This window comes from Corvus brachyrhynchos, unplaced genomic scaffold (assembly GCF_000691975.1).
Source record: "Corvus brachyrhynchos isolate BGI_N302 unplaced genomic scaffold, ASM69197v1 scaffold229, whole genome shotgun sequence".
Taxonomy (NCBI): domain Eukaryota; kingdom Metazoa; phylum Chordata; class Aves; order Passeriformes; family Corvidae; genus Corvus; species Corvus brachyrhynchos.
Genome location: NW_008240042.1, coordinates 3,758,242 through 3,785,851, shown reverse-complemented (window position 1 = coordinate 3,785,851; position 27,610 = coordinate 3,758,242). Strand labels below are relative to the sequence as shown.

At 39.6% G+C, this 27,610-nt stretch overlaps 1 protein-coding gene across 8 annotated transcripts in view; it reads left to right on the top strand.

Annotated features, from left to right (window-relative positions):
- Positions 1-27,610, top strand: part of MAPK10 (mitogen-activated protein kinase 10) — a 150,636-nt gene that overhangs the window by 106,962 nt on the left and 16,064 nt on the right. For 7 of the 8 annotated variants that reach the window (XM_017744185.1, XM_017744189.1, XM_008641284.2 and 4 more), the window contains 2 exons: positions 18,403-18,585; positions 20,746-20,870. In XM_017744185.1, coding sequence (XP_017599674.1) covers positions 18,403-18,585; positions 20,746-20,870 — 308 coding nt within the window. Of the gene's footprint in view, positions 1-7,346; positions 7,419-18,402; positions 18,586-20,745; positions 20,871-27,610 lie in introns of all 8 variants that reach the window. The other variant, XM_008641285.2, reaches the window with a different exon arrangement.

Below are 27,610 nucleotides of genomic sequence, written 5' to 3'. Positions count from 1 at the left end.
CCAGGTGCAGGAAGAGCTGGAGAAGCATTTGTGCAGCTGCAGGTAAACTTCACAGAAGGACATTACATACTTCCTTTGGGCTACTTAAGGCTTTCCAGCAGAGTTTTCTAGCTGAAAGAGGCGAGTCTGTATAGAAATGAACAAAAGTCAGTTCTTTTTAGTCATTCAGAAGCCTGTCTACTGTGTGCACTTGCTATCAATATAAGCTTACTCATTTCTAGTCTGGAGTAGGAACATTTGTGTGTGGCACAATATACATCTAAGAAAAAATTCACAGCTGCTGCCAAGTTTTATGGAAAGAAAATATTTTAAAAGTTAGTCTCACCTAAACCATCCCAATGAGTTACCATTGCACTCAGGTGAGGCTGACTTGAAATGAAATTTCATTTTTAAAGTCTTCATGGACACTAAAACATGGAGAAGATTAATTTCAGAACCTCTCATCTATGTAAGTAAGAAACTCTCTCTTAAGCTGCTATGAGAAATCTCTGGAATCTGGATAGACTACAGCTGGTTTTCAGACAGGTAAGAACAGCCTCCAGTGTCCTGGAGAGAACTGGGTAGAAATTGCCTGCCAGGTACCCTGGTTCCTTGTTATTCAGCTAAGGCAGACTTTTCGAAATGCTGTCAGGAAAACTTCCTTGTTAGAAATCAGACCCTCTAAAGAAGAAATCCACCTTTCTAGGTGGATTTGTAGACCAAAATATTCCTGGCAAGTTCCGGTAAGCTTTTGTAGTCCACTTCTGAGTTTTTTGCTCAGTGTTTCTTTGATGCTTATTCCACTATTGTCAAATCAGAAAGAATGCAAGCGACTAAAAACTGCCCAAACTCTTGGATGCCATTGGAAATATGTTAGAAAACCCCAGGACTTTCCCCAAAGCTGGTTCCCCTCTAGGTAATAACATCTTCAAAATCTCATAAGATTTCAATTTAAGGATTGGAAATGTATTTCTGTTTTTTTATTTGAAGAGAATGAAAAACTCAAAATGAATGCTTTCAGGTGAGACAGCTTTATTAAGATCTGAGCTGCCAAGGCCACAGCAATGTCCCGCAGGCACACATGACTTAGTGGGGAAAATGGAAGGATCAGAGCATTTATTTTCAGTATTGAAAAGATGGAGGATGATGCTATAGCAAGTTCATGTGTGAGTCCTTCAGCAGATCAAAGGGCAAACAGTGATTTAGTCATAGAAATATATTGTGGTAACAGCCAAGTGTCCTAAGTTTGGCTAGGCCTGAATTTCCACGGTAAATATGGAGAGCAGAGTTCCTACTACAAGCAGCTTAAAGTCTAAGACATTCAAAAGAGAAAATACTATTAAAATAGCAAGAGAGAAAAATTCCAACTTTCTTCTATGTAATTATGAATATCCAAAAGGGATTGTGAAGAGAAGTCAGCATTAACAGATGCAGTTAGTGTTTTTTGTGGCCAGATTTTCAAAAATTCCCTTGCCCACCAGCTGTCTTTGAGAGTGGTGGGATTAAGACATGCTCTCTGGCATTTGACAGAAAGTTCTATTGTCTGAGAAAAGAAGTTTGCATCAAGAAAGTCTTTTAGGAAAAGGTGCTGCCTTTCCACCACTCATTAGCAGAATTTGTCTTTGCATTTGATCTGCATTGATTAGTGGGTGTAATTTTAGTGTTTTGAGGGCATATTTGGGGGTAGTTTCTTAAACTACAGTATAATAAAACTTCAGCACTTTTGTTCAGTGCAGTCTGTTGTTTTGCTTGTTCTGGGTAGTATTTTCTTAAGGCTTGTTTTGTCCTAAAAAAGAAAAAAAAAATCAAAACCAGCAACTAGCATCAGGATTATTTAAAAGATACACTTAAGTGTGACTGGCCTGGCTTTCCAGGTGGGATCAGCTGGTTTGTCTTAGCCTGCTGCTTAACTGTGTGTTAGCTATGATGGCATTGATGGCTAAGTTTGGATTTTGTTGACCTGGATTATTCTTCCCTGGGTATTTGGTTTTTGACTCAGGATTTTTCCTAAAGCTTGCTTATATGAGATGAGGTCTGTTTCAAGGAGACTTCAAACTAGATGTGAGGATAATTTGGCTGTTGCCATTCTTCTCTTTTTTAAAATTCAGATATGCATACTCCAACAGTTTAAAGTGTAATTTACCCTTAGCATGAAACCCCCATGCTGTCTGTCATCTGTGTGGCTCTTGGAGTAGGTCCCAGGTGCTACAGTGAAGATAATCCATTGCTTGTTTCCCATCACTCGCCTAAAAGATTTTCAGCACCCACTGCTGCCTTGTATGAATTTCAACCAAGGCAAGTTTTAATTTCCTTTTCTGCCACCTATCAAAATTGGATGGTCTCAAATGTTTTGGTTTTTTTTTTCCTGTGGCATTAGTCAGCTTTTTCTTGATGGCAGCTGTGCTAACTTGAGCTGAGATAGACTGGAACAGTTGAGCAGAGAATTTAGAACTTGTGAACAAAACAGTACTGAAGGGCCTTTTGTCAAGAGCATGCAGATATTTGGATAGGATCAAAATAAAGAGCTGAAGCACATTCAAAATCGCATGAAGCTGAGTCAGGGGAGGTTGAGGTTGGATATCAGGAAAAGGTTTTTCACCTAGAGGGTGGTTGGGCACTGGAACAGGCTCCCCAGGGCAGTGGTCACAGCACCAAGCCCGACAGAGTTCAAGGAGTGTTTGGACAAAGCTCTCAGGCACAGGGTGTGACTCCTGGTGTGTGCTGAGCAGGGCTGGGAGTTGGACTCGTTGATCCTATGGGCACCTTCCAACTCAGCACGTTCTGTGATTCTATTCTGTGATTCCTCTTCCAGATATGAAAACATACAAGTGTACTCAAATGATCTGCTAATCTGTTTGTACTGTAGCAAGAGAGACTACCTGTGGGTTTCCTGCTGGAAGAAGTAACACAAGTGTACTTGAATACTCTTTGAGACCTGGGAAGAGATACTTCAAAGTCAACATGTAAAATAAGCTAAAAAGAGGACCTGAAGCTAGCAAATGAAGGATATGCAAAATAGGTTTTCAATGCTATGGTCTGTTAGACACAGAGTAGTTTGTTTCCCATTACTTGGCAAGATTCTCTGTAGGTCTCTCTTACTGTGATGGTTTTTTTATATATTTATATTCAAAAGAAGATGGGAGAAAGGGAATGGCTTGAGCCATCTCTTGTGCCTCCACTCATTCTTGAGCTTGCTGCTCAGGATTCACGTGCCCTTTTCAGTCATTTTTTAACAGTCATTTTTTAGCACTTGTTTGGCACTGCGACCTAAGAGCCAGGAGCCTGCTCCAGTGCAGAGCACTCAGTGGGTCACAGAGAGTTTAAAAAGAGAGAGAAATTCATAGGTTGTTTTGAAGCCTCACCTTTGTAAAATGGTGGCAATTCTCTTTTGGTTCCATAGAGCATCTGTCAGGAGAGTAACTGTGTTCCATGGTGTTTGGTAGGAAGAAAATTAAAAGTCACTAAGGCAATTCTTCAAACACTTAGGAAACTTATTACTGGTATTGAGAAATACTGAGGTTTTCATAACATCATGTGGAAAGTGGTGTTTCAAATTAGAAAGGAAAAACTCACAGGAAATCTTAATGGATTGAGCTGATACTGTGCTGAGCAAGCCCTTGTTAAAACATGTTGAAATTCAAGCACATAATAAATACAAGCACTAAGGGAAGGGTTATGATTATCTCAGCAAGGTCTCAGCAAGGAGATTGGAACATCACAAAACTGGGAGTTTGCCATGATTTAGCCAGAATTGAGTGAGATAAGGGTCTAGTGGTTTGGGGAGTGTTTTAATACTTTTCAAGTGTTTGAGCCATCTCCAGAATGGTCATTGGGAGTGCCACACATCACAGAGTTCCCTTGGCATTGGCAGGTCTGAAGTTTTTGTAGCTGTGGTATCTGGAACATGTGAAAAAAAAGCAGCTTTGCCCATGTATTGCTGAGAATTACCACTCATTTTTATAAACCATGTCCTTTTTTTATTGCATAGAAATAACAGAAAAACCTGTAAAAACAAGGTACAGTATCCAATACAGGCTACTGTAGGGCCTATATATGGTTCTTCAGAGCAGACATCAGTACAGATCTACAGGAGTACTCAAAACAGAGATGGAGGTAAAGAGAGGTCCTGCCCAGCAAGGTGTCTGTCCATTTTAGGAGAATTTGGAGAGAGAAGCTCGCTGTTGCGACAGGCATACTCTGCTGCCTTGGCATTTTACTGGAGTTTACACCTTAGCCATTGCCAAGCAGTGTTGTGTGCTAAATATTTTGGCCTACAGTTACACAAGTAAAACAGGTATCATGATTTGCTTCATTAATATGTCTATCATTATCTTCTTCAGTCATTTTTGAGGACATGAACATCTCTTTTCAGCTTGCAGAAAGGCAATTCCTGCATCAGTAAAACAGGAGCTATTACAAATGTGGATGTTTGGTATTCTCACTAGTGCTCTGGGCAGAAAGTGTGAACCAGCCCATGGGGTTGGAAAAGACAGCAAAGCTTATTCAGCTGTGCCTGCATCTCTGGTCTCCAGAGTGTCCTGTGGCTTGCATTTAATGAATTTTAATTTGAATGTCACAATTTTCACTGAATGACAGCTGGATGTAACTGAGTGCATGACTGAAGAGCCACCTCAATGGTAGTTTGAGCAAGGGCAGTTACAGACTCTCTCATTGTCTTGTGAAGTCCCAGAGAATGTGCAGTTTTGCAGGAGGAGAATGTAGAGTCACCAGGGAGGTGTCTACAAAAAGTTTACTTGGGTTCTCTCCATATAGAAACATCTTTGGGTAGTTCTACAATTTCTGGCCCTTCTGTATCTCTGCTGGAGGGAATCTGAAATCTGGAAGGATGAGCAAGCACTCGTTTGGGTCAGGAAGTACCTGTTTGGTGGGATATCGGAACCAGGAGATGGCCCAGCGGAGATTTGCTGTATGGTTAAAATGTTTTCTTTGTTCAGGAAGACACTTGCATGTGGTTTCTGGTGAGCACTTATTCAAGCTGGCTATGCCAGGGTGGCATCTGGTGTCTTTGGCAAGTTTACTCATATTCTGAAGTATGTGTACACATTCAAGAATGTGTTCCAGAGTGTGCAATAACCAAGTTTGTAGAGATTCTGAAAAAATTAAAAATCCCCTACTCTTAGTAATCCAGGACCTGGCTATTCCAATGGAGAGTGGACTTCTTGTCAAGGGCTACCCAAATCTCAACAGTTTCACTTCAGAGGGTCTTGAAAAGTTGTAGGTTGAATTCCTTAACACTGTTTCATGTGATCTTAAAACATCAAGGCAAATAGCTGCTAAACTGAAGTTTTATCTTGAATCATGCAGAGATCTGTCTCTAGAAGTTAGCCTGCCCTTGAATGAAGCTTAGGGATGTTCCATGAGTTGGTGTAGCATTGCCAGCATTTGTGAATATCTCACATTTGAACAAAAAAATCTTTTACCAGGTGTAAATTTTCAGTGCTTTGGAGCTGAATGCAGATGCTTAGAGGTTGTGGTGTGCTTGTTTTTTTTCTGATGCTTGTAGGAGTGAAATTACTCAGACTGCAACATCTGGATTGATGTTGGACTAAAGGAAGCAGGGGATCAAGGCATAGATCTCTGCTCTGCAGTCCTTTCTGGAGCTTTGCACAAGTCTCAGTGCCTTGACTGGGGCTTTTGACAGCTGCTGCTGCGTGTGCTGAAATTCCTAACCTCCATCTAACTACTTCTAAACATGCAGCCAAATCCTGGTTTCACTTTGATTTATTTCTAATTGCCTCAGGAGGTGAAAAAGAGGCAGCAGTCAAGAAGGCTCTTGGGACATTGTTTATATTTAGGTCTTTATCTTTGCTCCTTCTGATTTGGAAATTTTCAAAGAGCTTCCTTCCCGAAACCTCAGGCGTAGAGGGGAATAATCATCTCTGATTTTACACAGTTTGCAGTTTAGTAAGTCACTAGTTCAACTTGTGTGTGTGCCCCCTGGAGCACAGCATAGAGCAGTGATGTCAGGAGGCAGCCTCTGAAAATGAAAAGGAATTAATAACAGACGAACAAACAACTGCTTGCTCTATCTTTTCCTGATATTTTGCATGCCATTTAGCTTGCGATGAAAGCAGCAGTAATTTGCATCTCTAGGTCTGCTTATTGCTCCCAAACAAGTAGCCTTTTCTTTAGTTTTTTGGTTTTTGTTTATTGATTTATTTATTGTGCAGTGTTGAAGCTTTTCATGTGCTAAATAAAGCAACAAGGGAACCTTAGACCCAGGCATGTTAAGATTTCCACAGATAGGACATTTGCCTTCAAAGTCAGATGCACTTTTAACTGTTGCTCAGTATGAAATTGTAAGAGTAAATTTAACTAAGCAGCATGATGCTTTCATATTTTTCCCCAGTTTCTGGCCCTGAGACACCAGTCTGTCCCTGTGCTTGCTTTCATGCCCTATGACTTATCATAGACCAAGGACAGCAGAGGTAATGTGGTTACATGGAATCAGTATGGGGGAAAATGCCACCTTAATCCTGTGCTGGACATAAGGAGTCTGATTTTCATCTTGTGCTCCAGTGTAAATTGCGGTGAGCTTTGTTTAACCCAGCTGAACTGCTCTTCCCTGTAGGAGGTAAATAGGCCCCTGGTTTTCTCTGAATTTCGGTGCAGAAGGTACAGATCAGTGCTTCTGTGTCTCAACTGGCCTATTTAGAAATCACCATTTCCTATCATGGCAAATGGAAATCTTATGAGATTCTCAAGATCCCTGTGATGGACTGCTGGCTTCACTGAGATTTGGTGGAAGTGAGCCAACAGGCCCTAAAGCAAGCATTGTTGGAGTTGAATGATCTCAAAAATTCTATTCATAACCCTGAATAAGTGGTGGATATGTCTTCACAAGGACCCAAGTTCCTTTTGTGGCTTCTGGCAGTTCAGCTTGTGAAAATATGCATGGATCTCTGGTAGCTGGAATGATAAAGGAATAGCAATTTGCATATCCTTATTGAATACAGAGACCAGCATTCATTTACAAGACAAAGCATCATAAACCTAGGTAATAAATACAAATGAAAACTTGAAAAAACCAAAATTAATTGGTAAATTTTGATTACAAAGTTGTACTATGACACAGTAGCCAGCCGCAGGTCTCAGTTGGGTTTCTGTATTTAATGGCATTGTCTTTCATCCACACTGGGGAAAAGGAAACTGCTGGAGTCTATTTTTCTCAGACCTGCTCTGTTGTCATGAAACTTGTGTGCTCAGGCAGAAAGGCAGCCGCCGAGAACAAGAGGCAGGTCTGTGTCTGCAGGCGCTGTGCTATAGCATGATTGGATAAGTCTTCTCATTTATTTGTTGTTCTGTTCCTGTTTTCTTGTTTACCTTCATTTCATTTTTGTTTTCAGTTGACATGTGGTCAGTAGGGTGCATCATGGGAGAAATGATTAAAGGTGCTGTGTTGTTTCCTGGCACTGATCGTATCCTTCCTAGCAGCCATTCTGGCCCCAGTAGGTACTTCCAACCCTATCCCTTCCAGCCCCTTCCCACTAGACTAGTGCTGACACACCTCTGTTCTGCACCAAAGAGCTCGGTTAAGTCCCTCTACAAAATCCCTGCAAACCAAAATGTCAACAGACCGTTACTGCCACAGTAAGTACAGCATGAGGAGATGGAAAACAGCATCCTGCACGGTTTATCAGAATCGCTTTCTGCAGCCAGTGACCACAGTTTTGTTGTTATGAATGTCTCTTTATTAATTGGGTGGTGTGTGGGAGGGGTGTGTTTCATAAATGAGGGAGTTTTTTAAAGGTGGTAGCAGGGCAGGCACAAGTCACTGCTTACCTCAGGGTGAGATGTCAGAGGTTCTGCGTTTCACATGCATTTCTGCATATCTGATTAACTCAGACATGAATCATAGAACTGCTTATTTGTTATAGACTCATAGAGCTTCTTATTTGCTTTGTTTGTTTACTCTTCAAGTGGTATAAAAGTACAAAAGTAGGAAATGGTTTCAGTTTGGACACAACTTCTTCCCAAGAATAAAATTGTCACTTGCTAGTAGTTTAATAACTCAGAAGTCTGGAAGTTTCTTGGGAAACTCTTGGGTTTGTCATCTTTTATTTAAGTACACAGAGCTATTATGAGAAAGCAGAATATATTCTTTACATCAACAAGAAGTGATTTACAGATAAACCCACTAAATCAGTGGACAAGCAGACAAGGCATATGTTTGTTTCCCTTAGAGACCATTCTGCACTCAGGGCTGCGGCAGCCATATTTCTTATTTTGTTCCATGCTTTACTAAAGCTTTAATATGCACTTTAGTATTTATCAGCTTGTGGAACACTTTCCTGTGTATAACAGTAACTGATGTCAGGACATGCTTGGTCTAACTCTAGTCTTTTACTGTCCATAGAATCATGAATATGAGAAATGGACATGGCCTGTGTACATATTTGCCTTCTATTTTAAGTTCTGTACTTAGTTAACAGAGGAGTTTCCAGGCATTATTGATGTTTGTGTAACTTTCTCTGAGTATGTGTGCATGTACACTTGTGTGTGTGTGTGTGTGTGTGTGTGTATACACATACTTACCAGTTCACTTCAGCACTTCTGACCTCATTTGCATTTCAAAGGGTTCAAAATTTTGATCAAAATGTGGAAAAAGTATCATCTGAAGAGCATTAAAGAAATGAAAGGTAATTATATCATTAATATTTTCACAGCCTTGTCCAATTAGATCCTAATTTTTTTGTCCAAAGTGCTGGATTAGCATATCCACACTGAAATGAGCAATACACTTTGCTTGTGGTTTTGTATGATCTGGAGCACATCTCCTCTGCCTATGTGAAAGAAAACCTTCCCCTTCTGTGTGTTAATGGAAATCGTTAGCACCTATTTGTGCTCCAGATTTGCTGTGCTTCTGTTTCCTGTGAATGTGGAGTCAGACTGTGGGGTGAGCATCCCTCAGTGTTGTAGTCAGAACTCGTTTTATGTTCACAGACCTACATTTTATAAGCTAACATTTAAAGATGTCCCCAAATAAGTCCAAAAATAATTGAATATGTCTTAAATAGCACTTCAAAAACTGGTTTCTTTGACACAGCTGTATGCTTGTTAAAAAGAACTTGTGCAAAGCCTCTATAATTAAACCATTGTGTGCCATCTATTATTGCAATAATTCCACAGAAATTGTCATTACCAGCTGCTGATTTGTTTGGGATTGGCCTGTAACTGAGTTCGCGTTCTTCATTTTTATTTATGATACGTTGCTAAACTTGCACTCTGTTTTCTGTACTGCTCTGCTTTTCTTCTGCTGTTCCATGAGTGCCTATTCCATGGACAGAGAACGATGCCATTGCTTTCTTTCAAGCTGCTCCTCAAAGTCACCTCTCATCCAAATCCATCCCCCAGACCCCTTCCCTGCTGCTGAGCAGCCACGAGCAGGGGTTCAGCACTTCTGGCTTCCCTGCCCATCTGTGCAGCTGAAAACCAGTCAGGAAGCTGCAAGCTCCCACCCAGCCTGCTGAGATTCGTGAACTCGTGGCATCGTCTGCCTTAAACCTGCACAGAAAATGCTTAGCATTGCTGTAAAAAAGATTATTTCTTCAGACGAGTGATGGAGTTGGGCAGCTGGATAATTCCATCAGCAGGGACTATAAGCCCTCAGAGCTCGAGGGCAGCATACTTAAGGATGTACTTAAGTGCAGGAGCAAGAGTAATTAAACATCCGTTTCTTTAAAAAAGTTTCCTCCTTGACATAAAATGGGTTAAGCCTGGTGGTGTACCAGAATCTGCTACCAGCAATTTTTTCTTAACAGGCAGTGCTTCATTTCACATCCACACTGTGATTTGAAGAGTATTTAATACAATTTGTGTCAATTTTTATGCATAAATAACCATGAAAAGCAGTTTTGAAGCTGAAAGATTGAATATTCATGAGAAATGCACTGTCAGTCATATATTTGACTGCAAAATCTACTATTTGGCATTTTCCAGTGGTTAAGGAGTCTAGGTCATTTGATACTGTTACTGTTTACACAATGAAATAGTCCATCAGCTAACTTTAAAAATTTCAGTAGCAAAATTCAGAAGCAGAAAAGCAGAAAATCCTTCTGAGTTAGTGCAGAGTGGAGTGTTTAGCTAGGCTGCAGCTCTGTTCCACTCCCATAGTCCATCTGAATTCACTGAAATCACTGGGGTGAAGCTGAGAACAGAAGCCACCTCTATTCTCTTTTAAACTCCCAGTTGTGAAGAATGATTTGCAGTGTCCAAAATCCTCATGGTCTTTACTGATCCTTGAAATGTTCCTGTTTCTCTACCATTCTTGGTGCATGCATGTGATGCACTTAATTGTGTGCTAAAGCTTTTTCTTTTTTTCCTTCTTATTTTTTTTTTAATTTCATATGAAACTTCATTTCAATGTTGACAGCTGTAGTTCTGCTTTTAAAAAAAACAATTAGCATGAAGCTTGCACGTAACTGTGCCTCGAGCAAGGAGAAAATGGTGACCTGGTGCGTTGTGTTGCCTCAGGAGCAATGCGACAAGCTGGCTGTACCTGTGAGTCTGACTCTTGTTCCACGTGTTCTCCTCAAGATTTGATGAGGGAGACTCTTTTCTCACTGCTGCATAAATGATCTGGAGGAGTGAAGAAGCTGCCCTAGTCCTCTGGTGAGCTGCGAAAGTGGTAGTTACACATTTTCTTTTAACTGCTGCAGGCATTTGGGGCAGACAAGGATGAAGGTGCCTTTAAATCCTGTAGTTGGGAAAGCTTAGGGAGACAAATATATATTCAGCAGAGAGGTGTGATGTCAGCTGCTCTTAGTATATGTCTGCACAAGATATGCAGCCTTATTCTACCTTATTCTACAACTGCAATCATGCCCTGCATGTTGTAGGGATTGGGGTATAAGGGGATTGCCGGCTCTTGTGCTCTGTGGAAAGTGTCCTTAAAGATGTACCAGCTCTGTTCTTCTCCCTTGTCCCTGAGGACAGTTTCCCAGGGGGTCCTATTGCCTAACTCCTTGAACAACTGAAAGTTTGCTTTCCAAAAATTCGGGGTCCTGACTTCACTCTTCACCTGACCCATATCGCTCAGGACTGCAAACTCCACCACTGTGTGATCACTGCAGTCCAGGCAGCCTTCAGTGGACTTTAGTGGTGTCTTGTCCATGCTGGGTTTGCAGCTGGACTCAGTGATCCTAAAGGTCTTTTCCAACCTAAACATGATTCTGTGATTCTGTGAAATTTCTCCCTGAAGTTGCTAGGCATCAATCTTACCAGAGCTCTTGAAATCTTCAGCCAGTGCCAGCTGCGGCAGCAGATGTGTTTGTAGAGGAAGTTCTCCAGCCATCAACAGATTTGATGAGCTTCTACTTCAGCTGAGCTGCTGAAAAATTGCTAGGCAGAGCTTCAAAGCCATATTGTGGAATTCAGAAGATAAACGGGGCCTTTTTGAACTCAGGAAGGACAACTAAATTTCAGAAGACTGCCAAGATCACTAAAGATCCTCACAGAGTTAAAACTCACTCCGTCAGACCTTGTGTTGAGACTCAGTGCTTAGAAATTGAAGAACATGACCAGTGTGAGATGAAGAAAATAGACTGAAAAACTGTAAGCCATCAGTACCCTTGAAGGACCTTAGATGGGTTTGTACTTTCTAGGATTAGTAGCAAAATTATTTTTGCAGGCATCGCAGATGATCTCAATAACTGCCCTTAGGCTTTCTCTGCTCTATGCAGAAGATGCAGGGACTGTTCTGACATAAGAGAACAGGTTATTGGGAACTGTTCCAGCAAACCTTCTAAGAACTGATTTTTTGGTACCTTTTCTTTGGCAGGAAAACTGAACTGATGGAAAAAGAGACTGCAGAAATTTTGCGCAGAGGTCTACTGTGGTCTTACCTGCCAAAACAAGGACAGATTTAATGGTTACAACAGTAAGCAAAACAGCATTTTGTGATTTTCAGGGTATTATTGGCAGTTAGATGTCATGAACTCCTTATGAAAAGCAGCTTTGTGTATTTGCACAATAAATTAATTCTGGTTTAAATCTGCAATGAGAATTATGCTCTGTTTGAAAAGTAATTTTTTAGTGTGGTTTTTCTGTGAGCATCCATGCTCAATGAGAATTGGTTCCATGGAAACAGTGATGTTTGTGAAGAAACCACCAAAAAAATGAGTGCCCAGGCTGTGAAAAACCACTCCCAATACTATTAAATGGATGAAAGATTATCCATTGCCTACTTAATTATTTTTAGTACAGCAATGTAAATCTGTTAGAAATGTTTGTGCTAAACATAAATTGTGTGAACTTTGACAGTGTGCTAATAGCTTATAATTTTATCTTGGAAAACCTGCCATCTGTATGTAAATATAAGGAAAATGAGTACACTTGCTCCTATCCAATAATGCAACTCAGTTCATGCATTTTGACAACTGCTCTATTGCAAATTTATTATATTTTCTCATGAAGATTTTTTTATTTCCCTCTTTATTTAGCCTTTTCTCTTTGCTGACTTCCCATTCTTTGAGTGATGTGTACAGCTTTTGCTTCTTGGAAGTCAGAGGAAATGGAGAGATAGAATTGATGTAAAAGATTGGTAGAATAAGACCGAGATGAGGATTGCTGGAGCTGACTCAGCTGACACAGACTGATAGATACATGAATATATAGAATCGTGTATGTTGTTGAATATTCTTGAACTTCAAGGCCAAAATTTGTCCTTCTTTAAACACTGGGAAGTTGAGTAACTGTTAACTGTTGTAAAAACTCATTCATAAGGGGCAAAAGGAGCTTTTGAATAATTACACAGATGAAAATACAGAATGGTTCTGTTTCTCCTGATTCAGGCAAAGGAGCAACCCTACAGTTTCCAGGAACTTGTTTTCCATGTTTTGAGCTTGAGGAGTCTATTCTGGATTTCATATCCCAAGTTGTCACAGGTACACCTGAGATAGAGAAGCAAACTGTGAGCCCATACCAACTTCACTGACAGTAGCAGCAGAAACACTTATTTTGGCATTGTGCTGTATCACTAAGATCCTACCTCATAAGCAGACTCCCAGGTGGCTTTTATGAACACTTCTAACATTTTTGTGTTGTAACTGTGGATGCCCCATCCCTGGAAGTGCTCAAGGCCAGGCTGGATGGGGCTCTGAGCAACCTGGTCTAGTGAAAGATACCCCTGCCTATGGCAGGGGCTTGGAACGAGATGATCTTTAAGGTCCCTTCCAGTCCAAAGCATTCTATGATTTTATGATTTGCTTGCTGCTGTGTAAGCACAGCTGCTCAGCAGGTGAATGAAATACCAGCTAAAAGAAATAGTACTTGAAAATTTTAGTTAGAGTCATAGATGTGCATCCAAAATGTTAATGGCATCTGCACAATGAACACTGCTATCTAACTCCTGAATGATCAATGGTAATCTTCCAAAGTAATTTATTTGTGCTACATGTTATTTTTGTTATCACCATGTTTTCTGTTATACCATATAAATAGCAATTACTATTCTGAACATTGCACTATATTTTCTGTTGCAGTTTCATTTTTACAAATGCCACATCCTTCTCAAAGTGTTCACCTTGGAACAGAAAATGCTTTATAGTTACTGTCTTGTCAGATGGTAGCATTTTCAATTCCTTTTGTGTGGGTTTCCTTTTGTAAACTGTGTTGGCATCAATATGTAAATTGTGGGACTGTGGAAAAAAATATGAACATGACACTGATGTCTCCCACAGCGATGCTGGTTAGTGTCTTTTTTAGCAGATTTATTTTAAAAAGAAAAGTCCAATTAAAATTTAAAAAAAAAAAAAAAAAGTTGACCTATCAACTTTGCAGTTGTTGCCACAATTTGATGTTGGGGAGGGAACTGCAGAGCCACTCATAGTAATTATTCTAAATTTGACCAATTATGAGCATCAAAAATTGCCTGAAGTGGAGCAGTTAGTTTTTGTTGGTGGAATATGTAGACTTAAGGAGAAGACAATTAGGAAGGTGGTTCCCTCAAGGTTTTTAGGTTGAAAAGAGATGATCTTCCCCTGTCTGTCTGTTACAAAGAAAATGTTCTGTGTCTGATTTGTTTTTGTTGTGCCTGCCTTAACAAAAGAAAGATTTGACATGTCCTAGTTTAATTATCTCCTGAAGCAGCACATTTATCCAGAAAGAGCAAATTCTGCTCCTGTACAGCAAAGCTGGTGCAGAGATGCTGCTTAATAGGTGGAGAAAGTGCTGTCCAGTATGCTGGACAGGGAAGCATGATCCCCAGCAGCACCACCACCGTCCAGCACAATTCCAACTGCTCTGATATAAACAGGCATTCTGGCAGAATTACTCGTGTTTCCCACATCACACTCCACAGATACTGCTTGAGGTGGATTTTAGAAAAAGGCTCCTCTTTCAGGGGAACAAACATGAGTGATTAAGTTATTTGTATCACAGTACAACTAAAACATCCTAAGGCAAACAGTAACTCCTCCTGCAAATTCTTGCTCTTGAACTTAACAAAATATAATTCTTCGTTCAAGAAAAGAGTATGATTTACACAGACATGTCATGAGAAGGAAAAAGGAAAATTATTACAATTTTGAGGCTAGGTAGGAAGACAATAATTTGTTGTCTAAATTATTTTTTTTTAATACAAGCTGCGACTTTGTACACTGTAGAAATGCTTTTAATATTTTCTGATTGAGACAGAGAAGTATTGTAAGTTTTCTCTTACAGTCAAGTTCCATTTCCTTATAGTTGTTTGGAAATTTGCAGGAATTTAACTGAGGTTTACAGGCCAATTGAATGAACAAAACACTGGTTCTTAATCCACACTTTTGAACTACTTTTGAACTTTAGAAAGCAAAGAAGAACAATCCTTAAGAGACTATAAGGCTGCAAAGAGGTGGTTGGGGAGCTTGAGGCAACCTGAGGCCTCAGTGATAAATCTTCATCCAAGAGATACACATTTTAGATCTATTTTCTTAAATCTTTGCTGTAACTCTGCATGGCCATCTTAACGTTATTAAATGCCACAGTGTTAGTGCCAGAGGCAAGCTAATAAATCTAGGTTAGATCCCTTCTTTTGTCTTAAATCATACAGATGCTATTGTGAATAGTTGACACGTTTTCCTTGATCCTGCTTGGAGCAAAAGACAGCTGAACTGATTCAAATACTTTTAAGCAGACATTTCATCATTTTCCAGAGCTTTGGGTTGGAATTCATTCCCACTTTCAGTCTGTCTAAAATTTGCTTAATTTCACAGGGAAAAACAGGGTCCTCTGTTTTTCTTAAGGGTTTTTTCCCTTTTTTTTCCTGGAAAATTTCTTTCAGAGTTATGTGATCCCTAACTTGTAGTGCCATTTTTTCAATAACATCTATACTTACCATCTCTAATTGATTAATGCATCCTACTGTAGATTTTGATTCGCATTAGGACTGTCCTGTAGAAATATTTTTTCCTGTAGAATTGCTGAAGCTAATTCTGACTGCCACCTAGAGAAAGCTGCTTATCGTTGCTTTGATACGTAGTCCTCAGATTTTTTTCCAAAACTTTTTTTTCTTTAAATCTGGTACCATGACAGGTACAATCTCCAGGTGTATTACAGATGCATCACACATGGTGACTGCATAAAACATTATGGTGAAATGCAAGAACTTTTACATTCTTGCACATTTTCACATACGGGACCTCAGAATATAATCCAGTGCTTGTAAGGTCTAGGTAAGTGGAGAGCCATTACTAGAGACAAAATGTGCATGTCCATCTGACTAAAAAATTATCTAACTGCTTTCACTTAGCATGGTTTTGTTATTGCTATTACCAGGACAAAACCAGTTGTGAGTGCTCCATCATGTCAATTTGTGTGTGTGTGTGTGTGTACATGTAAATGTATCTAAAGACCAAACAAATGTATTTTATTTAAGGGTTTTGGCAGGATATGAGCACATTAAGTCAGAAATAATACAGTAAAGAAGCACAATTACCCATTCAGGTCATTCAGTTACTCAAAACCAGTCACTGAAGTTGCTGTGACATAAAGCCTGACCTTCTGGCTCTTGGTGAGAGCCAGGGCTGCAAAAGGTCCAGTGCTGTCCTGCAAATCAAGTCTGGTCAAGGAGCAGAACATGGTGGCTCTGCCAGTTCCCTTGCCTTTGGCTCTTGTTTTTGCACTGATGACTCCATCTTAGAATGTGGTGGTAGTTTGCTTGTGTGTTGTTTCTTACTGAGAGCCTTTCTGTCAGCTTAGAAGAAATGTGTGCAGTGGGCCCTGGTCCATTGTCTATGGATTTTCCTTCTCCATCACCACTGACAGTGGTTCCCACCATGTAAGCCGTATTCTGGGAACTTCTTGTACTCCTTTCCCTTATTGCTCATGTCTAGGGCATCTTACTACCTCTTCTCTCTCAATGTGTCCAGGTCCCACAGAATGCAGTAATCCCAGAAATAATTTTCATTTTGGCCTTCCCTAAGTGCCTGGGAGATGGTTCACCTGCTCTGTACAGGGGTGACCTTCTTTGAAGCAAGTCCTGTGTTTGGCCCTCGCCGTTTATCAAACATTTCACCCAACATGCACAGGTAATGCTTCCAGTGATGAATTTAGAGCTTGGCTCTCTCACCCATTTAGCTTCTTTTGGCACAACTAACAGCATCTTCATTTCTGTGCTCTCTCTTCTTCTCTGCAAAGCATTTACACGCTCTGTACTCCCAAGTTCCTCAGAGAGACCTGCTTCCAAAGCAGTCCAGCCAGCAATCACTGAGGTGTGTTAACTTGGGCACAAGTTTAAAATGTCAAACCACTTTATTTTCTAATGAAATATTTAATGGAATATTCAGGCTGCTCTTTGAGCAGCTGTAGTCCTAGAAATCTTTATTGTTGTTGTAGTTGTTTGGTTTTCTGTTGAGAAAAAGATATTTTTCATGGACAACACAAGATAAGCTACATACAACCTATGGAGTGTTTGTGTGTTTGTGAGGGGCTTTTCTACATAAAGCTTCACTTTAGTTTAAAAAATAAAAGGTATTCAGAAAAATCTTTCCAGAAAGCTGCTATTTCTAGCAACCTTTCTCAGCTGAAAATAAAACCATTCGAAACACTGTTTTAGAATTCTTTAAGCATGTTTAAATGATTTTCATTCCTTTAAACACTTTTGATTAGTAAACCTGCAATTTTTAAATAAATTATTTCCTTTTTTTTTTAAAATAAGACACTTCAGCATAAACCCAAATTAAGTCTGTCTTTACTTTCAAAGGCATGTGAAAAGACTGTTTCAATTTCCCTAAAATAAAATACTTTTTTTTAAATCTGAAATTGCTACTGCAACCAAGATCTCATTTTTGCTCGACTTTATTTTTTTTTCTAGTTATCTGTCTTATTATTTGGAAAACTCCTCCACACTTATGACAGTTATGATGATAATTACTTAAAAGAATAATTTTTGAAAAAGAAATCTCTGTGCTGAAATGCTTTGAATATTTGTGTTTTCTTTCCAGTGTGTTCTTAACAAAACTCCTTTCATCATCTTTCTTAGTATCAATGTACCCATGGCTGCATGTGATCCTCCTTTTTTTTTTTCCCCATGTGGTCATCAGGTTCTTAGCTCTGTGAATTAATGTGATGTAGAGATGCTACTGATGATGCTTTTTTGTTGGCACAGTAACATGTTCTGAACATAGCTGAAAGAGCTACGTAACACCTATCAGCTGCCTAAATGTTAGCACAAGAAAACTAAAATATCAAGACTACAACAACAACAAAAAAAGAGCTCAGCATGAAATGCCTGTAATACACTTCCTTTTTAAGCATTAGAGCCTGTTTGTCATTAGTCACTATCAGTTTAGCAATGTAGCTATCACATTTTCAGTTAAAGAGAAACATCTCTCTACACCTGTGTATCATTTGTCTATAGAAAATGAGTCCCAGTGCGTTTGTATAAAATCATATTGCTTTTTTGGGAGGTTGCTGCTTGGCTGGTATTGGAAAAATTAGCATCAATGAAGTTATTGGAGAGAGTAAAGTGCAAAGCAGATGAGTGGAAGAAGATTTTTGTCCTGTGTAGAACTTCAAGCCAGCTGGGTCTCCCTCTTCACAGAGACTGAATAGAGAGGCAGGTGCACATGGTGTTCTTCCAAGGTGACATAGTGGCAATTATGTGCATGTAACAAAAAGGGAGTGCAAGTGACTGGATTTCAAGTTAAAAAAAAAATTGGTGGCAAGTGTTGACCCAAAAGAGAGGAATCTGTGTGTTGTCCTGTGGTAGTCATGGTTTTAGAACTGCACAGTGTCCTGAAGGTGTGTGAGAGAGTTTTTCCTTTTGCAGGCTGTAGGAATAGTGAGAAGAGAAGGAAAGATAGTGACTGTAAAGATGTTATTAAGGGTGTTAAATACCTCTGAGGATTCCCAGAGAACAAAGCAGAAATGTCAGGAGGCTACATGGGGGTTTGCATTTTGTTTCCCTTAACTACTGGTGTTCAGATATTGATCAGTGGAATAAAGTTATTGAGCAGCTGGGAACGCCCTGTCCAGAGTTTATGAAGAAGCTGCAGCCAACAGTACGGAACTACGTTGAGAACAGACCCAAGTACGCCGGCCTCACTTTCCCCAAACTTTTTCCAGACTCTCTCTTCCCAGCGGACTCGGAACACAACAAACTCAAAGGTATGTCTGACAAAGGGATGTGGTTCATGTGCAACAGCTGCAGTGCAATGAAGGGCTTTCCCAGTTTTTCTTCTCTCTAGTTGCACTCCTTTTAATGCAGTTAGTTGCAGACCAGTGACTGCACGGGTTTTGTTCAGCTGAGGGGCAAGCTTTGGAAAAGATCTTTGGAGATGCTGGTGCTTGGGCAGCCAAAGGAACATAACCACTGATGCATTGAGGATATTCCCATGGTGTTCCGTGTGATGATCCTGTGGTACAAGGAATTGAGGTGTTCCTTTACTCTTATTCTTCAACTTGCAACACAAAGGAACAATAGAACTTTGATTGGGAGATCTCAGCACTTGAACTGTTTTGTTTTAGGTGAAAAATACCAGTTCAGCCAAATACCTGCCTCACAGCTCTACCTTTACTAGAAAATACAAAGATATTGCCAACATCAGCCAAAATTATGTAGCTGAGGTTTAATATCCACTGGGTTGGATTTCTTCTTTTGAAGAAATCTTGTGGGTCACTTAAGATACATGAAGTAGAAAACTGACTTAATTACAGTGTAACTAGATATCCCCTGTAGAAGAAAAGTTGCCACAATTTTAATCATACACTGAAGTCTTTTTTCACTTGAACAGGGCATTGACCTTTCAACGGGAAAGAGGGATTACCGTGTGTTTAGCCCACAGCCCTGGAGCCCCTGCAGACTTGTGCTGTGTATTGGCTCTGCACCACTCCAGTCCTTGGAGCCACTCACCACAGTGGCATCTAATGGTTTTCAATTGCTTGCAATTTGCATGTCATTACACGACCCAGAATTTTCTTCCAGTTAAAAACTGCTTCATAGCCAAGCTGCTGTCTTGGCTCTGGGAGTAAAGGGAAAGGTCTGAGCAGATGCTTTCAGATACACAGAATTTTATACTCCTACTACAACAAAATTGAATAATGGAGTTTTCCTGGATTTGCAGCTAATGAATAGAAATGACTGACAAACAGTGCTGTTATCTTTTGGATGCAGAAAGCACATACATTTGAGCATCCTGAATGCCAGTTTTTAAGATATAGCCACGGAGCAAGAAACAGTGCATTAAAAATCCCCTATTTGTGCAGCATTGTATCATCCCATGCACTGTCCAAATATTTCATCATAATGTAATGTTAATGGTTTAATTAGATACTCACCCATGTATGATGAGATACCTAATAATATTTTTGCACTTACTGCTATTTGCAATTTTTTTGTTTTCATTGTCTTTTTCACTTACACAGCAAACAAATTTGAGCACCCAAGAGTTTAGAACACTACATGGATAATAAGAATAGAAATATGTGTTGTTATAATTTTTTCATGTGGTTCAAGAAGCTATTTTATATTATATTTTTTACAAACTTCAAATAATAAAAATCCACTTGGGTAGTATAAAGCTGAGTCTGTGGCCTGATAGGCACAATGGGATATATTACCAGGTAAAATAAATCAATGCTGCAATGTAAAATTCAATGTGTATATATATATGTATATATAGATATGTAGCTGAGGATGATGTGCCCTGCTGATTTAAACTTCATTATGCAGGACAAACAAGACTCTAGCTGTTCCAAAACACTTCCATGCCACTGTGGTGCCAAGGCTACAGATTTGAAATTATTGCTTCTAAGGGGATGCCTTAAGATTAGCCTAGTATCTATGCCTCATTGAAATGTTTAATGCCTCACAGCAGGTTAGGTGAAAAACTTTAAAACATCCAGAGAAGTGTGGATGTTTTTCTGAGCCAGGCTAAGAGTGCCTGTAAGTTTCAGGCTTTGACTTAGTAATGCCATGATTTTAGACTTCTTTATGTGAACTTTTGTACTCTAATCCTAGTAATGATCACAGATACATCAAGCACGTTTTTCTTGGGTTTATTACTCAGCCCTCTGCATGGAATCTGCACACATGTAAAATCTCACTGAAGCTTGTTAGGGGGCTTATGATTTTGGCACCTTTCTAATGAATCTGACCTAAAATGATTACTGAAGAGCCCTTGCTATGAGAAGGCAAGGGAGCAGAAGCACATACACAAAGAATCTCTAAAAGGGTTGTGCCACTGCTATTTTCCTACCCTTATTAATCCTCTGGAGGCAGCAGCTGTTTTGTACTAATGCTGTGTTTCTCTGCTTTCCTTGTTCCAGCCAGCCAAGCCAGGGACCTCTTATCAAAGATGCTGGTCATTGATCCAGCCAAGAGGATATCAGTAGATGAAGCCTTACAGCATCCATACATTAATGTCTGGTACGACCCAGCAGAGGTGGAGGCGGTAAGTAGGCAGCACTCCTTCCCTCAGAATGCTAAACACAAATATGATTCAGGGATTCTTGCTGCTTTACAGCAGCACGATAATGATCATCATTTTAAGAAACAATCTGGGACTGTGGTGGTCTGGAGATTGATGTGAAATGAGATCTGTAGGGATCTCTCTTTATTAGATTAACTGATAATAGGTGGGAGGAACAAAAGCTCTTCAAGCATATGAAGCCATTTTCTGCTTTCTTCTAGAAAGGATTTTGAACCCTTTCTAGCTCACCTTTCTAGCTATATAACTCAATCTGGCAAAAGATACTATCTTTCTTTCCAAACCTTTCCCTGTGGAAGACAGCAAACATCACTTTTTCTGTTTGTGTTCAAGGGTATATGTAGAGAGGAGGAGAATTAAGCAAAACAATAGTTGGGATTCTGAAAAAAAAAAAAAAATCCTGAAGTAAGGATTCAGAAAAATCTTAGCAAAGCATAAATTCTTCTGTAAAATGAAGCGGGGGCTCATGTGTTTTCCTGGGCTATGGTTCAATGTACAGTATCATGTACACTGTGTGCAAACAGAAATGGATTTTTTCTTGTAATCCTGTCACACTCTAAACACCTCTCTGTATACTTTGGTGAGGCTGGTGTTAACAAGGATAAGTGCAATCTGTCAGCACTTCAGTGACGTGGTATGGTATAAGGGGTATAGGTGTAAGTTCAGAGAGGTGCTCTGTAATACTGTATGAAATGTATGAAAACAGGTTTAGAAATCTTGCTTAGCCACCATAGGAAACTAAGATGTTGTAAAATAAAATCACTGCTGTTTAGTGATATGCTCCAATTCAGTCGTGCTCTTGGAAGTGCAGTAAACTTCAAAAGTAAATGGAATGCTCCAACCCCCATAAAATTTCCAGCACATGGGATTTTTTCAGAGACTTTATAAGCTTTATATGGCTTAGTTTTCCAGTCTCATTTTCAGAGGGAAAATTAAATTGGAAGACTTTCTTTTTGTGATGAACAACTTATTAAAATATAAATATCCAGCTGTTCATGCTGACACAGCCTCAGTGGTTAGCTATGAATCGCTTACTAATTATTTTCTGGAGAAAACTTACCAAAAAAAATACTTGTGGGAGATTGGTGGTTTTCTGTTCTTGCTCAGAAGAGTGTTCTCCAGCAACTACTCCACTGAGATACCTGCCCTGTTACAGTTGCAGAAGCTCCCCATGGGCAATGGGGAAATAATTGTCTCATGTATTTTTGTTAGATCTTGCCAAATTTATAGCAGGGGTGGGAGTTAGTAGGCATCTAAAAACATCCAACAAATTAGCTGTTTGAGAGGTAGATACTTTTGCTCATTCACTTAGTAATCTGACTCTGTGAATTTGTCTATACTGAACAAAACCACAGAAGTTATAATAGGGCTCACCTGAACAAAGAAGTAGTATTTGAAGGACATTTCAAAGCCTAAAAATGGCTATGTGGCTCGTTAATGTTAGATTTGCAGCATGATGGGGCTCTGTGAAGCAGCTCTGCTTTTTCACAGACTGCCCTGCAAATGTGCAGCCAGGGAACCTGACAAGAAAGCAATGGGAAAATTAGAGACAGAGTTGTCCTCGGTGACTTGCATAGTGCTTAACTTCCCACTACTTTTCCTGGTTTCCCCACTGGGATTTAGAAGCTTGCAGTGTGTTGCATCTGCCTATGTTCACTGCACTCTTTTTTCTGGTAACACTTGATAAGCACTTTTACACAGACTGAAGTCCTTCATCATGTAGCTAAAGGTTCAGTAGTGGGATGTTTTGGGGTTTTAAGTTCTCCTCCCATATTGTAACATGTGACAGTGTTCCTCCCACTATCAGTAATCCCGTAAAGTACGGATAACACAGAAATTAGGATACAGAGGTATTAAACAGGATGACATTTTCAGCCAGTATAGTACTGGGGAGGGGGAGTTAGGTAACTTCTGCTGTCTAGTTAGATTCCTCCTTCTCCCCAGTAAATGGCTTCATCAAAAGCAGCCAGGCATCTGTTGTACAGCGTCCATTTCCTTCAGAAGCACAAGAGGACAGCTATCTGAAAGCATTTAATGTGACAGGAATTTTGAAGTGAGCTGTTGCAATGTCATTAAATGTCAGTGTGTGCTGGAGAAGATGATGAAGAGCACTGAAGCCAGCTCAGGGAATAAGCAGAGAATTTGGTGTCAAAGTTTAACCTGGAGGTAGCAATTCTCTGTGTCTGCCCAGATTTACAGCATTATAAATGTGAGGGAAACAGGTAAAACAGTCCTACCCAGTTAAAAAGCAGACTAGTGAGACAGTTACAGTCCCTTTTTATAAGTCTATTATAAGTTTATGGTTTTTCAGAGAGTGTGTGGGGACAATAAAACTATTATGTCTCATTCTAATGGGCAAACACTGTGCACAAATGAGAAGTGGTAGGAATGCAATACCCTTTCCCCCACAGTGTGTCCCAGCGTTAAACTCTTCTGGGTGGCCCTAAATGCCAAGTGTGGTTCCCTGACACGGAGAGGAAGACGAGCTGTTATTAGATGTGGGACTTGCTGCTCACCAACCGCAGGAGGTTACTCAAACCGTGCCGTGGCTCTGCCACAGAACTTCTGCGTGAAACAAACCACAGCCAAGGCCCTCAGCAGCTCTGAAACAGTCGTCACACTCACAGCTAGAAACTGGCCTTGCGCAGCTTTTGAGCTTACCTGTGGATTTGGGACTTCGAGGGAATTCTTATGTCTAACATAGGTAGTTTGCCAGGTTCTTTTAAGCATACACAGCTTGCCACAGTGTCTCTGATAAGAAAGTCACAGTGTTAGGTTCTCCAGAGCATACACCACTGCTCTGAAATTATTTTGAATAGCATTAAAGTTAAGATAATTTCTGTATTCAGCCAAGGACAACTAAAATATCTGTTTTGAAAAAAATACAGATGATGTATGGCTTGGGTTGTGTGGAATTCCCAAGATTTTAGGAACTGTTAAAATCTGTTATCAATCTTCACACCTAATTTAAATGTGGGGAAACAAGAGTTCACATATTATTTACTAATATTACATGGGAAATCTATTGTAAAATCAGAATAGTAACTTGTAGACCTTACTTCTCTGTTTTATTCTTCAGTTCAAGACTCTTCCCTGGAAGCTTTATGCAGAGACGATCTCAGATCCACTTTTAAACAAATATTATGTTTATTACTTTCATGTTAGGGTATTTACCTATATAACAGCATTTGGACTATTATATAAATAAATGGCACGCATGATACCTTTTCTCCCTCATATTGCTCTTATTCTATTTTTAGGAAAGAAGAGTTTTCCAGTATCTCTTGCCTCTACATGCAGACTACCCTGTTTATTGTAGATAATCTCAGTATCTCCCTGATGATATATTAGTTTCTCTGTTTTCCTGTCTGAAAATGCCGTGCTTGAGACTGTTTTCAATTACACAGCTGCTTTTTTTTTTTTTGAAGCTGCTATACATTCTCATCCTTCATTGAGACAATTTATGAAAAAATCCCAAATATGATGTTTAATTTTTCGTATCTATCCTAATGCTTATGCCCGTTCACAGCTCACTGGGTTTTATCCCAAAATGATCAAATTGTGAACAAAATGGATTCCTAGACATGTTCTTTGGCACAGTAAAGTTCTTCCTTTTGTTATTGATATATTTGAAGAAACCCTTCATGTCCTATTGGATTCCCTTTTTGAACCTTTTGAACATATGTGTGACCTCATATTGATTCCTACTTGGGAAAACTTGTTCCATTTCATGGGAACAAATCTAGTAGCAAAATTTGCTGTAGATTATTATATGAAGTTTTCTGTTAACTGGTTTCAAAATTTGTCTTGGACTTTCCTGTACCTGCAGTTACTGTTTGTTATCTGATATATGCCATCCATTAGAAGAGATATTTCTGTGAAACAGAAATATCAGGTGTCAAAAATATTCCTTTTAAGTATTCTCTGTGTTGACAGAATTTGACAGCAGTGATAAATTTTGTGGGGTTTTATTCACTGTTGCACACACAGCTTTCATTCCTGGTCTTAATTTCATAGGATTTATACTTCACTGCAGTATTTCTGCATCTAGGACCATCCACAGGGGGCTGAGTTGTGAATTATCGTTCATTTTTCTGTGCATGCCAATCTATGTGTTACCTTCTATTAATGTGATGCTGTTTCCAGTGTTGCTAATGAAAAGAACTTGGTTTATGGTTCTCAGTCTGAAGTCCAGATCAGAAACCGCTGCTGTATGGTCTTAGCCCCATATAAACTATCTATGACCAGCTGTTAAATACAATTTGTTTAAATTAAATTCAAGGTTCATAGTTTGTCAGAAGAAAAATAACCCAAAAAATCACCTACCTCTTCTTTTACCTGTGAGTGCTAAGCATCCATTTTGATGGAGAACCACTTTGGAGAGCTCTGTGGCCTTGGCAAACACACTTCAAAGAAGGTGTCACCTTCACTACATGACAAAAGCAAGGCTGTCAGGTTGTGCATCTTTTCTGGTGTTCTTTTCTCTTGCTCAGCTCTCTGTATATAGATGTATCGAAAGTCTTCGATGAGTTGCCACATTTTTTAGCACTCAGTTACAGGGCTTGGTTTTCTGCTTAGAGATTGATGATGTGCATCTGCTGTCTCACAAAGGAAAGTGTGCAGCTCTGCTTTCTGCACAGGCACAGATACTTCCTCTAGTCAACAACATCTATCCATTTATAGCTGATTGATTATGGAAGCTGAACACAGCTTCTACAAAAATCTTTGTTAATGTCAGTGAGGAGGAGTGGTTAGAGAAGAAAGAGGCATTTCTTTTCTTCTTTTTCTTTTTTGAACCAAACTTAATCTTTTTCCAGCTTGTTTGTTGTATCTGCAAGCTGTTCAGTCATCTGTGTGTAGCTGAGTAATCTTGACTCCTGCTGCATGGCATCCTTACGGTCCAGCTGTTCAGAAACAGCTCAGTCTACAGTTTCATTGATGCACATTATGTGTGGAGTTTTCCAAAAGCCTCTGCAGAAACTCCAAGGAACAAACGGGCCCAGAGTCATCTCTTCTTCCATATCCATAGCTGAGACCAACCTAGCCCACTGTGGAATCCCTTGGCAATACAGGGTGTAATTCCAAGCACTTTGTAGATAAAGAGATGCCAGACCTCCGGCGACAAGTACGCTGGTGTGCTTGGGCTCGCACTGCAAAAATAAATATATAAATGGTGTCAGTAACACAATTTAGGTTGTAGCAAAACAGCAAGGAATTTTTATATTCACTTGTTATGAGGATCTAAGCTATTTACCAAAATGTTTAACCTCACACCATTAATTTTTGCAGCCTCCCATCCCTCTTTCATCTGCATTATCCTGCTAATTCTATCCTGCCTTGTTGTGCCGCTCCACAACTGCTGCTCCAGACTCTGCAATTTCAGGAACAGATGCAGACTCAGGCCTTGCTCTGCCAAGCTTTCTAAAAACAGCTCATCCCAAGGTCTCCACTGTGCTGGCACTAGCTCTGCAGAGACAGGGACAGAGATGGCAGGATTTGCTCAAGTGTGAGCTTCAGCCCATTCCCTTTGCTTTCTAGCAGTGGCATACAAACCAATCTGTGTTGCTCTGGGAAAGTGAAAATACATCAGCTTCAACACATGTTTTGCTTTTTTCTCTAGTGAAAAGCTTCCCCTCCCTGGATATTAGAATGCTATTTAACAAATCCAGTAGTCTTCTGCTGTTTTTCTGACCACATAAACCTCCCGTCTTTTGTGTATTTTGCTTTTTGGTTTGGTTTTTGATTGGTTTTCATTATTTGTTTGTTTGATTTGCCCTTTTTTTTTTTTTTTTTTTTCAGAAAGAGATCCCTGTGGATATTTTCTGTTGGTTTTTTTGGTAATTTTTATTATGTTCAATGAATGTTACATTTAATGCAAGAATATTTTGAAAATCAATTTGTAAAATGGAAAAGCCAAGACCCATTGAAACAACAAGAGGTTTTTTAGTATCTACAAGAAAAAACATAATTCATTCCTTAGCTTCCACATCCAAAAATAGATTCTATTCTTTGTTATTGTTGCCAGTGCAACTGCTTACAAATCAATCTGGTTTGGGGAGAAAATGGCTGCCTTAAACTGTAGCTAGATGCTGCCACCCATAGGATTGATCCACACCCTGCCTTGATTTCATGCTAGTTGAACTCTACACTTTTTCTGAGACCTACAGAATCGCAAAATCAAGTAGGTTGGAAAAGATCTTGGAGATCATCAGGTCCAGCCTATGACCTAACACCTCCGTATCAGCTAAACCATGGCATTGAGTGCCACATCCAGTCTTTTTTTAAACACCTAAACAAAGTAAACCATGTAACTCTCAGTTGGCATGTGCAGTATGAAGGATTTATAAGAAAGTCTATAAACACTGCAGCTACATCCACATGGAAAGTTAATAATTACGAACTCAGTCATTTTAAGATGTTTGATTTAGTCAGTTTTAGCTTTGCACTAAGACTGACATCAGGTGCCCAGGAGGACATGGGAATGGCAGCTGCTCTGATTGCTCCATTGCTGTCACAATACTTGTGTATTATCTTTAAAAACCTCCCTTCCTCCCTCTAATTTTAGCAATTGGTTTAAAAAAAACCCCACAAAACAAACAAGTTAGCAGAAAAGGGGTGGTCAGCCTGGAGGGGATTACAATGTTCTTGATAATGGTGTATTAAGCTTTATGGTTCTCATTAGGATTAATGAGAATGGTGGGAAA